Raw genomic sequence first — 11288 nt, 5'->3', positions numbered from 1 at the left:
GCTGGCTGATGGTCTGTGCTAGGAAGAGGCTAGAGACTAACAGGGTGGTGGCTACAGTGTCATCATGCAGCATTCTATAGCCTCGCCTGGAGTCCTCTGCCTGGCTTTGGTTGCCTTGTCTGCAAAGAGCCGAGGTGGGGAGAGAAGGCAACAGGCCTGGGGTCTGTCCGGCGAGGAGCCAGCCAGCCGGGCTCTCAGTTGCCCTGTGCTGTAACTCAGTGATGCGAACAGGGAGTGCAGCATACAAGGACATCTTTTTCCATGTGACCCATGGAACTCGCTGCTGCAGGATGTTAGAGGCAAGTAGCTTAGCAAGAGTCAAAGCTGAGCTTAGCCATTGACAGGAGCACCATGGTGCCTGTGGCGAGGTCAGCGAGGCTAGGGAAAGCAGGGGCCTTGCTCCTCCTGCTCGTGGAAGAAGCCGGCGGCCAGGTGGACTCAGGAAGGAAAAGTACAGCCTTTGGGGGATAGCGCTGCTGGACGGGGACTGCCCTCCTTCCCCTAGAGCATCCAGCATTGGCTGGGCTTGGAGACGGGCTGCAGGCTGCCTGGACCAGCGCTGTGCTGTGGTGTGGGACTGCCGGCTGTGTGGACCCCACTCTGTGCCAGTGTGACGGGGGAGCTGAGCTCAGGGCTGCAGCCAGACTTCGCTGGAGCCTGACGCTGTTGTGCCCTGGCAGGCGTGAAAATGCCGCTGACAGTGCTCCTGGCTCCCGGAGTGGGGTGGGCTGCAGAGGAGTGCTCAGCGCCCCAGTAAGCATGCCAGCCCACATCAGGCACATGGCCATGGAGGCGCGGGAGCATGGCCCCATCCCACAGGCTCCGCAGCAGCAGGGGGCCATCCCGCCCTTCGCTTCATGCTCTGTGCGCTCAGGCAGGTCTCACGAGCGGCTGCTTGAGGTCTGCTGCACCGAGCAAACCAACCTCCTGGTCCCCAGGCCAGAAGCGGGGACTGGGCGACAGGGGATGGATCACTTGGTGATTCCCTGGTCTGTTCACTCCCTCTGGGGCACCTGGCACTGGCCACTGTCAGTAGACAGGATACTGGGCTAGATGGACTTTTGGTCTGACCCGTCTGGTCGTTATGTTCAGAGTCCTGGGGGGAACCACCCCAAGGGGCAGCACCAGCTCCCGCACAAGCCGTGCCACCCACCCACCCCGGGCAGCAGCCATTCTCCCAGCCGCAGCCTAGCTGTGGAACATCTGCTGTGATGAGCCCTGCGGTGCCAGGAGCACCCTGCGGAGCTAAGGGGCATAGGCTGCCAGAGCAGGAGCATTGGCTGAAGCCAGGCTGGGAAGAAGGGGGCAGCCTGGAACCCCGGGGGTCTCTGTCCTCGCCACGGGCACCTCCCCAGGCCTGGCCTGCGTGCTGGGGAGACGTCGCCTGACGGTGCTGGCAGGCAGTGATGGAGCCAAGCGGAGGGCCCAGCACCCTTCTCCAGAGGCCCTGCACAAGGGCAGCTGGCCTGGCACCCACGGGCTGTGGGAACAAGCTCTCTGGTGCGGGGAGCGAAGTCCGGGAGGAACAGGGGGGTGAGGAGCAGGCTGGGGCTAGTGAACTCCTGATGCCAGTGTCAGAGCCACTAGCCAGGGATGGGGTGGCCTCGTGTGTGTGCAGTTCCCTGGGGAGCTGCTGCTGGGGCAGAGCACATGACTCCAGCCACCCATGGTGGGACCCTATGGGCTCCCTTGCAGGTTGGGGGGACTGTGCCACACCTCACGGCATTTCCTTCTAGCCTTGGCCCGCTTGGGGCCTGCCCAGGGGAAGGGGGCAGCAAGAATTGGTCGCTCTCAGGGCCCGAGGGTCCAAGGCCCCAAGGCAGTAAGTAAATGAGTGAGAAAGCGATGTAGGCTGCCCTGCATTGCACCCTGGGCGGAGGGGCCCAGCTCAGAGCCAAGGCCAGGCCTATACCTGGGCCCACTGATGGGAGGGTGGGTCACTGATAGGGGAGGGATGCTGGGCCTGGGAAGGCAGCAGCTATCAGAGCTGGAGCTCTGCCTTGGGGCCTGAGGAGCTGGCTGGGGGGTTGGGGTGTTGACAGCCATTGGGACAGCAGGTGACCCCAGGTGGACACCCTCTGCCTCCATAGCATCAGCCTGACCAGAGCCTCTGCAGCTGGTCATGTGCCTTCCCAGAACGCCACCCGCGTGGGCTGGTCGTGTCCTCATGCTAGAGCCGCCGTGGGCAGATGCTGTGCTGGGGGCTGGAGACCTTTCTCTGGGCGGATTCACATAGCTTGTCCATGGCATTGGCGCTGGCCCCATGCTCTAAGCTGCGGGAGTGAAGCTGACAGCTGGGAGCCGGCCACGGGCTAGTGGTGAAATGCTTCCACCCCTGCCGGCCCTGCTCAGTGTGGCGGGAAGGGGCTTAGCACGGAGGTTCAGTGGGTAGAGCGAGCTGGCAGAGCGCCATGCACCCAGCACTGGCGAAGGTGAGCGAGGATTCAGAACAAGCCCCCCTTAAGGATGGGGAGTGGCCAGGGACTGGCTTGCTGCCCCTCCTGCCATTCTTCCAGAGCCCTTCCATAGAGGCACAGAGCCCCCCAGGCTAGCCCAGGCCCCACCACAGCCAGGGCACTGCCTCATTCTGGCCTGGAGCACCCCCTGCTCTTCTGGGCCTGCACTGTGGTGCCCCTCCAGCCGTGCCCGAGCTGCATCCCTTTGCTAGATCTGGCAGGGGCTTCTCGAGCAGGAGCAGACTCATGCTGGCACAGAGACACAGGATGGTGTTTGTACAAATAACGTTTATTTAAACATGCAAAACAATGCAACCACGAGACACATCTTCCAGGAGCAGAGAGCCGAGTGGAGGTTGGCAGACAATGTGCCCAGCCCTGGGGCAGGAGGCCTGGTGCCAACTGGAGCACGTGACTTTTCAGAGCTACGCTACGATGGGGGAACCAACACCAGGGCCTGGGGCTGCACGTCTTGCGAGCACCCCGAGCTCCCCTGCTCCAAGGATGGGACACCGAGCACGGTAGCTCACAGCGTGGAAGGGGCCTGATAAAATCGCAGCCTCTGAGAGGCGGAGGGGACGTAGGGCAGGCTGGGGAGGGCAGGCCACCCGCTGGCTGGAAGGACGGACCTGCCCAGCTGAGCACGACTCAACAGAGCAGACAGCTGGCTGGAGAAGGAACTGAAATGTGGGGCTTGGCCTTTGGCTGCTGGGGACCCCACAGCGAGCAGGGTGCTTGGGGCTGGCTTCCCTCTCTGCTGGGGCCACGGCTGCTCTTCACAGAACCGCCTGCTGCACCAGCCGTTTCTGTGCCCAGCCCAAATTCCGGCCAGGGTTTGTGAATGAAGGTGCCAGCCACAGCAGCTGCTCGTGCCTCCCCTCTGCCCACGCCTAGCCTGGCCCTTCCTCTGCTGGGCCAGGGAGGAGAGAAAGCGGCTTAGAGAGAAGAGGGTCCTGGGTCCCCAGCAGGGAAAGGAGTCATCAGCTACCCTCACTAGGCGGCGAGCCAGAGAGCAGAGTGACGCAGTGCAAGGCAGCTGCTGCTCAGAGTCGACTCCCAGCTGAGCCCACCCATCCCGGCCGGGGACCGGAACACGGGGCAGATGTACCAGGAGCCCTGTACAAGGGAGCAGGGGGCGCTTAGAGCGCGCACAGCTCAAGAGGGCTTCGCAAAGGCCTCAGATCTTCCCTTCTAGGGTCAGGGTCTCCAGGTCAGCTAGCGAGCTGGCGCGCAGCACCGTGTGGGAGACGCTCCCCTTCTCGACCAGGGAGGCCACTGCCTCGCCCACTTCCAGGTGACTCACGTAGCCGGGGCGCAAATGCTCCGGGGTTGCCACCCCCATGTCAATCTTCACCTGCAGGGGAAAGTGGAGGCAATTAGGCCGAGGCCGTCCACCACTGGCTGGCCAGGAGGGGACGCCCTCACCCTGGGGAGGGTGGAGCAGAGTCCCTCGCCTGCATTAATACCCACAAACCTGCCCCAGCTGCAAGAGACCCCGTTACTTGTATCCTGGAGCCGGACCACACTGAGCCAGGCGCTGGCCAGACACATGGTGGGGCCTGGGCTGCCCAAAGGGGCTGTCAAGCAGCAGCTCCCATGAGCAGCAGCACTGGGCGCTTTTGCTGACCTACACGAGATGCCAGCCAGTAGGGGCTAGAACCAGGTCAGTGGAGGGCCAGGACTCGCTGGGCTAAGCTCCATTCCCCTCCAGGCCCTGGAGAGGGGGCAGGGAGAGCTGTGAGTGCCCCTCCACCCCACCCACCCCGGCCAGGGGGCACTGACCTCGTTCAGCTTGCAGGGCACGTCTGGGTACTCCTCCCGGACCACCCGGCAGAAGGCCAGTGCGCCTGCGGCCCCCAGTGTCAGGAACCCGGTGCCTGGCATGAGGAGACGCTCACCAGCCCCTCCTGAAACAGAGAGAGCCCGTTGGCAGCGATAGGGTGAGGGGTGCAAGCAAGGGGCAGCGGCACCTGAAGCTGCACGCTCCTTGCAGCCCCGACTTACCAGCACCCCACAGCTGCATATATGGCAGCCCCTGCTGGCCCAGTCAGCGGCGAGGGGCACTGGCAGAGCAGGGGAAGGGGCGCAGAGGGTCGGTATCTCCCGTCGCCGGGGGCTGGGCCTCCCCTCACCTGTGATGAAGGTGTAGGAGCCGCTGGGATTCTCCTTGACCAGAGGGAAGAATGCTTTCCAGGACGTGAAGGTGCTCAGCAGCAGCGTTTCCAGGACCTGGGAGGGGGGACACGGGGCAGACACGACGGTTTTCTTTCCTGCAGCCGCGTCCCACCCTCCTGCCCCCATCATCCCTCCGGTGCAGGCTGCTGATCTGTGCATCCCGAGACGAGGCCCTGGGCCAACGGGGCCTGGCTGCTGCCCTTTGGAGACAGTCCAGCACTCTGGGTAAGCAAGTCCACTGCCCTGTTCTGGGATGGAGCCTGGGGCCGGGCCTGTTCCCTCCCGCAGGGGCCGAGCCTGTTGTCTCCACGGCACTCCCAGCCGGTACTGGCCTGAGGCCTTGCACAGGGTGGCGCTACCGGGCTGCGGCTTCACAAGTGCACAGTGGAGTCTGGATCCCGGCCTAACTCCCTCAGCATCCCGACCGGCCCTCCCTGAAGGCTCCCTGCCGCCTCCTCCCCAGAGCCAGCTGCACTGCCTGCCCACACCCACCCAGTGGAGCTCCTGCAGCGTCTGAGTGTGGGGAGGCCCTCCCTGCCACCAGCTGAAGCCCAGCGACGACACCACGTCCGTGACCTTCCCGACGCTCTTCAGCAGGGCTTCCTTGGTGGCCTCTGCTCCCTCCTCGGACCCTGGAAGGATTTCAGCAGCGAGTGAGCGAGTGCCCCTGGGCTGGGCCCAGCCCTGCAATCGCAAGGGGCAAAGAGAAGGTCCTGCGGGTGCAACCCAGCCCTGACCTCGCCGCAGAGGGCTCCACGCAGGAGGGTCCTGGCCGATGACGTGTCTCTCTCTGTCTGGATGACGTGCCCTGCCCGCTGGGGAGCAAGTCTGACCAGGAGCCCTGGAGCAGGGGGAAGCCCCGCCTGCCAGCTGGACCTTGCTCGGGCATCACCAGCCTGAGTGGAGCCGGATGCAGCACCATGCTCTTCTAGCACGGCGCTACCAATATGCAACGGGCCAGCTGGTTTGAACGCTCCTCTCGGGCTCTTGTCCTCTCCTCCAGCGGGAGGAAGCCCTGGAATAAGGGGCTCCCTGGAGGGACAGCCTGACACCGAGTGTCTCCCCTGGGCACTGCTGTTATCAGCCCCACAGCTCCTCGGCCAGCGTCCCTGGGCATCCCGCTGGCAGAACTGCGGGCAGGCCTTACCCACGTCCCCGACGAGCGTGTGCAGACGGTCACGGGCTGGGGCCGGCACAAAGCTTCTCAGTTTCTCCAGCCTGGCTCCATCGCGGGAGACAACAGCGACTCGGAAACCTGCGGGCAAGAGGGTGGCGGGGAGACGCGGCCTGAAGCATCCTGCAGCCAGCTGGAAAGGAGCTCGCAACGCCTCTGCCCAGTGCTTCCTGGGCCCGGGACAGCAGCATTGTTCTGTTAGCAGGGCAGGGCCGCGGCTTGTCCCACTGGGCGCCCTGGGACCAAGCCTGAGGTGGCTGCACAGCTTGTGCTGGTGAGTGAGGGAGTCTCCGGAAGCGGGGAGAGCACCCTGGGCTAGGGAGGGAGACGCTCCGGGCCCCCGTTCCCCACTCCGCCACTGGCTCCCGGCCCCTTGAGTCTCCGTCCCCCAGCTGGGGTGGGGTATTAGCACTCCTCCAGGAGCGGTACGACAGGAGAGCGGGGGTGTGGGCAAGCTGCTGCGTGCTCCGGGCTAGCGCAGGGAGGCCCTGTGAGCCGGGGTGATGCAAGGACCCTTCGCCTTCCCCTCTGGCCAGGGAGCTGCTCTCCCGGTCTCGTGTGACCCGCCCAGCACCCGGGCCCGGGGCGAGCTGTGGCCTTGTGGCTCACAATGCCATGTCACGGGGCCTGTGCTCGGGGCGGATCGCGTGGGGCGGAGGTGGAGGTGCCCCAGATCTCCCCTGGGATGAGGCCTCCTTCACCACCGCTCTGTGCAAGGTGTGCAAAGCCGGCTGTTCCAGCGCCACGCTCCTGCCAACCCCCACCGCAGGCTTCTGGTGCTCGGCTGGGCGTGGCGCTGTCAGGAGAAAAACAGAGTCCTCTCTCTCCCCGATTCATGCCCCATCACATTGCCTCCAGCCTGTGTCTGAAGGGAGAGCCGAGACGTTCATCAGGGCATCGCCCTGTGTCACGGAGTCCCTGGGCGATGCTCTGGAACTGCTCCCCATGAAGCCAGGCAGGACTCTGGGGGAGTCTCCTCTCTGGGAGCAGCCTGTCTTCAGGACACAAAGCTCACACCGCTTCCACCTTCCTGGGTCTGACCTCAGAGCATTCAGCCTCCTCTGCCCCTCCGTGCGCTTCCCACAGCGAGTCCGCCCAGGCGGGGTCCTGGGGAAACCAGAGGGTCCTGCCCCCCAACTCCGCAGTCAGACGTGACTCTCAGCCAGCCAGGAAAACAGGTTTATTAGACGACAGGAACATGGTCTAACACAGAGCTTGTAGGTGCAGAGAACAGGACCCCTCAGCTGGGTCCATTTTGGGGGGCAGTGAGCCAGACAACCACGTCTGCACTTCACTCCATATCCCAGCCAATCCCAAACTGAAACTCCCTCCAGCCCCTCCTCCTCTGGGCTTTGTCCCTTTCCCAGGCCAGGAGGCCACCGGATTCCTTTGTTCTCCAACCCTTTAGCTCTCACCTTGCAGGGAGGAAGGGCCAGGCCATCAGGTGCCAGGAAACAGGGTGTCGGCCATTCTCTGTGTCCAGACCCCTGCACACACCTGCCCTCTAGGGCTCTGCAATGATCATACACCCTTACTTCACCCCCTAGATACTTAAGAACTGCATAGGGGAAACTGAGGCACCCCCACACTATTCAGAGGAAACATTAAGAACAGTCCCACTTCATCACACCCCGATACAGAGCAAACAGCTCTGCCCATGCTGGGCCCCAGCCGCCTCCCACCCATGGGTCTGAGTGGAGCCTTCTACCCATAAAACTAACCCTGGTCTGGAGGGTGCTGGTGTCCCCGAGATATTTGGGGCAAAGGGCACCAGAGCCAGGCTGCCGTGGGGTTAGCACTGGAGACTTGGGACTGTCGGGGGACAGCAGGGTTTATCTAGGCAGTGCGTCAGGCTGGTACCTCTGAAAGGGAGTGGCTCTGATTTCTGCCCTAACCTGGCTTCCCAGGGCCCGTACCCTACGCAACAGCAGAACCAGATGGCTGGGAACCATCCCCTGGCACCAGGGTGCGGACGAGATGGACCCTCACAGCTCTGCTGCCTAGAACTACGCAGCTGGACCACGAACGTGGACGCCAGGCAGGCAAGAGGCAGAGCCAGGCTCCAGCCAGGCAGAGAGGAGGCACAGCATGCAGGTGCAGGGCATAGGAGCGCCGAGGGCAGGCAAGGCACCCAGCATTGTGCCATTGCTGGCAGAATTCACACAGGCAGCTCTGCCAGGGCACTCGCCCCTCCTGCACGGCCGTGGCTGAGCTGGGAGCTGTGCGTGGCCCATGCCCTTTGCTTGCTCGGGTGGGACAGACTGAGCAGCCTGTGGGGGCAGCAGGCAGGCCCAGCGGGTTTCCCCTGGCTCTCCCACAGGGAGGTCCTGGTCCCCACCCAGCAGGGTGCTCTCAGCTCAGCTCCAGCCCAGCGCCGGCCGCTGCCTGGCCAGGACACAATAGCATTTTGGCCCTGTTGCTGCCCCAGATCAAAGTGCCTGCAACCATCCAGGGGCTGCTCTTAGCAGGCAGGGGCTGGCGTCACCTGCTAGCTGTGGGTCAGGTCCCCAGCAGCTGGGGTCTAGTGTGAGTCTTCGCTCACACCGGGGGAGGCTCCCAGCATGGCAGCCAGGGGAAGCCCATGCTGCACCTGCCAGCCTGCATGTGGCTGTGGTTAGAAAACAAATCAACCAACTCCCCATCGTCACCCACTCCGCCGGCTGCCCCTACCTCTCTCCAGCAGTGACTTCACTATCCCGGATCCCACCGTGCCAGCCCCCCCAAGCACCACGGCCACTCTGTCCGAGGCAGACATCCCGGCGAGGTAACAACAGAGCCACAGCAGGGCCAGCCACCAACCGGGCTGTGGCTGCTCCCCTGGCAAGGAAATAAGTAGGGAAGGTGCATACCCAACTCCACCCCCAACTCCCACGGCCACACCCACCACCCACTTAGCCCCGCCTCCTGCTTCTGCCCCCACCCCTTCTTTGCCTCCTGTCTCACCCATTGTGTCCCTTCGGACTCAGTGGGCCTGAGACAAATGCCCTGTTGGGCCACCCTGGATGCCAGCACAGGGCTGAGTGCCTCGGCCAGTCCAGCCATATGCGTCTCAGTGGTGGGGCTCCCACCCCTGCCTCTGGGAGACGCCGCCAAACTGCCAGTCTCCTGGGGCCATTCCTCCCTGCTCTGCTCCGGCCTGTGTGGTCCATGCCAGCCCTCCCCTCGGCCACTGCCCCCTCCTGGCAGTCGTTTAGCTAGCGAGGTCGGCCAGGCCCTCACAGCTCGCTCCCTCTGCCCGCCTCAGTGGGTTCCTCGCCAGCGCAGAGGTGCCTAGGGCGAGCGCAGCACCCTGTCCACAATGCCATCTCCTGCTCTCTGCAGCTCCTCACTGCCTGCTCCCTCCTCTCCCGGCCTGGGCTCTGCATCCAGCTCCCCCTCTGGGGGTGCCCCAGGGAGCTGCCACCTCTGATCTGAGGCTCCTCGTGCATGTCGGACGCCTCCTCTTCTGGGCCGCTCTGCACAGACAGCTCCCCGGCGTGCCCACGGCTCCCTCCTCACTCTCTGGGCAGGGCAGCCTCTGACACGGGGCCACCCCGTCCTCCGGGATGCCCCCATTGCTGCACAGCGGGGACCAGGGGCTGCCATTGTGCAGGTGCTAACTCGGGGCAGGGTGGGTTCCTCTACACACCAAGACGCACTATCCTGTTGACTCCTTTGCCCTCTGATCTGTTCAAGCCACAGACCTGGCTGCCTCTCACTCCCGTTCCCACCACCCCTGCTCGTAGCTACCATCTCTGGGAGGCTGCTCCCCGGCATTGCGCTCCTCTGGCTCGCCCCTGCCTCCCCCTTGCCCCTGGCTGTGTGTCATACAGCAGGCTCCCAGCTTCCTCTCTGCTTCCCTCACCTCAACTTCTTCTCCAGCAGGAGGAGCAGCCATGAGCCGAGCTCCCCCTCCTCCCCTGCCCAGCCCCATGAGCCTGAACTCTCCATCAGCTCTCCCACCTCCTCGTCACGCCGGCCACGTGCTGCGGCCTGCGTGCGAGTCCCGTCAGCTCCCCAGCTCCAGGCCGTGCTGCCCGCCCCGCGGCCTGGCTACCTCCTCCCACAGAGAGCAACACAGCCATGTGCCCACAGGCGGCCGTGGGCTCCCCGTGGGCTTCAGGATCCGGTTCAAAATGGCCCAGCCGACCTCTCTGCTCTCTCTGCTCCTCTGCCGGCTCCGTGGAGGGGAGAGCCCTCTCCTCTGTTGCTCTTTGCTCCCCCGTGGGCCCCCCTGCTGCAGGGTACTCTGGGGGGACCGGCTGCATGACCAGGGCCTGATGCAGGTGGGTGCCACAGCCAATCCCTTCCCCGCAATACATGAGTTGGGGCGGGGGTGTGTTTGTGTCTGTCTTTCCGTGAGGTTAGCACTACCAGTCCTGCAGCCGGACAGCCCCCACATCACCCCCTCCACTGTGGGTGTGCTTCCCAGGGCCAGGCCGAGCTAACCTTCCTGCCCCCAGCCCCTCCACGCCCTGCAGCAGAACCAGCCTGCGGCCTGCGCTCTCCGTGGGCCGGCCAGCCAGCTGCGGGTGCATTAGCACTGGTCTCAGGCAGTGCCCACTGTGGCAGGCTTGGCCCTGCCCCAGGAGCTCACTATAGAGACAAGGGCAGCTGCAGCCAGCTCCTGTGATGCCAATAGAATGCCTGCCTGGTGGGCAAAGCCTGGGCATAACCCTGCTCCAGCGGTCACAGCTCCCCACCCAGGTGCTGTGCTCAGTGGGGCTGGTTCTAGCCCCACGGCACCATCTAGCGTTGGAACCAGGAGCATCCCCCGTAGTGACAGGCGGGCTGTCACCACAGCAGGCTGAGGGGCTCGAGCTGGGACCCTGGCCAAGGCTGGGTGGGGAGGGGGTTTCCCCTGTGTTGGGTGCATTTACCCACTACCTGTGACCACCGCCATTGCACGGAGGGTTTGGGGGCACTGTGGCTTCCAGTCAGCAGAGCTGTGCTGTGGCCATGGGCCGAGGGGGTGGCAGTAGCTAGCGAGGCCTCTGCGGAGGCCAGGAATGGAGGCCAAGGGAAGGCGCTGGTGCCCTGGAGAGATCCTGGTCTGCTGGGCACCACTAGTGTGGCTAGTGGCTTCTTGCCCTCCCACTGGCCCAGCCAAGTTCTGGGGTGGGACGGGGGCAGATGGCTGGGCAAAAGCCTCCAGGCCTGGGGGTGCCCTGGGGTGGGTGGCTCTGGGGTGGGTGGGAAGAAGCCCCAGGGGGTGCTGGGGGTGCCCTGAGGTGGGGGGTCCTGCCGGGGGTGCCGCAGGTGGGATGGGGGCGGGCAGGTGGGCGGAAGCCTCTGGGTGGGACAAGGAAGAAGTCCCAGGGGGTGCCGGGGGGGCCCTGAGGTGGGGGGTCCTGCCGGGGGTGCCGCAGGTGGGATGGGGGCGGGCAGGTGGGCGGAAGCCTCTGGGTGGGACAAGGAAGAAGCCCCGGGGGGGCTGGGGGTGCCCTGGGGTGGGGGGTCCTGCCGGGGTGCTGCAAGTGGGAGGGGGGCAGGTGGGTGGGTGC

General features: G+C 64.7%; 1 protein-coding gene across 1 annotated transcript; it reads right to left on the bottom strand.

Moving 5' to 3' along the window:
- Positions 1 to 2688: 2688 nt before the first annotated feature.
- Positions 2689 to 10998, bottom strand: LOC140896435 (farnesol dehydrogenase-like). Its single transcript, XM_073308250.1, has 7 exons — positions 9935 to 10998; positions 8476 to 8622; positions 5779 to 5886; positions 5124 to 5263; positions 4589 to 4685; positions 4239 to 4363; positions 2689 to 3810 (listed from the first exon to the last, which is right to left on the bottom strand). The coding sequence occupies exons 1-7, from the start codon at positions 10104 to 10106 to the stop codon at positions 3634 to 3636; spliced, it is 966 nt and encodes a 321-aa protein (XP_073164351.1). The 5' UTR covers positions 10107 to 10998; the 3' UTR covers positions 2689 to 3633.
- Positions 10999 to 11288: the final 290 nt, after the last annotated feature.

Source organism: Lepidochelys kempii, chromosome 12 (genome assembly GCF_965140265.1).
Source record: "Lepidochelys kempii isolate rLepKem1 chromosome 12, rLepKem1.hap2, whole genome shotgun sequence".
NCBI classification, from domain to species: Eukaryota; Metazoa; Chordata; order Testudines; family Cheloniidae; genus Lepidochelys; species Lepidochelys kempii.
This window is presented reverse-complemented; position numbering and strand designations above follow the sequence as displayed.

Bases quoted from the DNA above. Each gene is read 5' to 3' on its own strand.
- LOC140896435 (XM_073308250.1), bottom strand. From the start codon at position 10,106: ATGTATTGCGGGGAAGGGATTGGCTGTGGCACCCACCTGCATCAGGCC. The intron at 4,364-4,588 runs GTGAGGGGAGGC...TCTCTGTTTCAG, and splicing joins CTCCTACACCTTCATCACAG to GAGGGGCTGGTGAGCGTCTC. The intron at 3,811-4,238 runs GTCAGTGCCCCC...TTTCCCCTGCAG, and splicing joins TGCCCTGCAAGCTGAACGAG to GTGAAGATTGACATGGGGGT.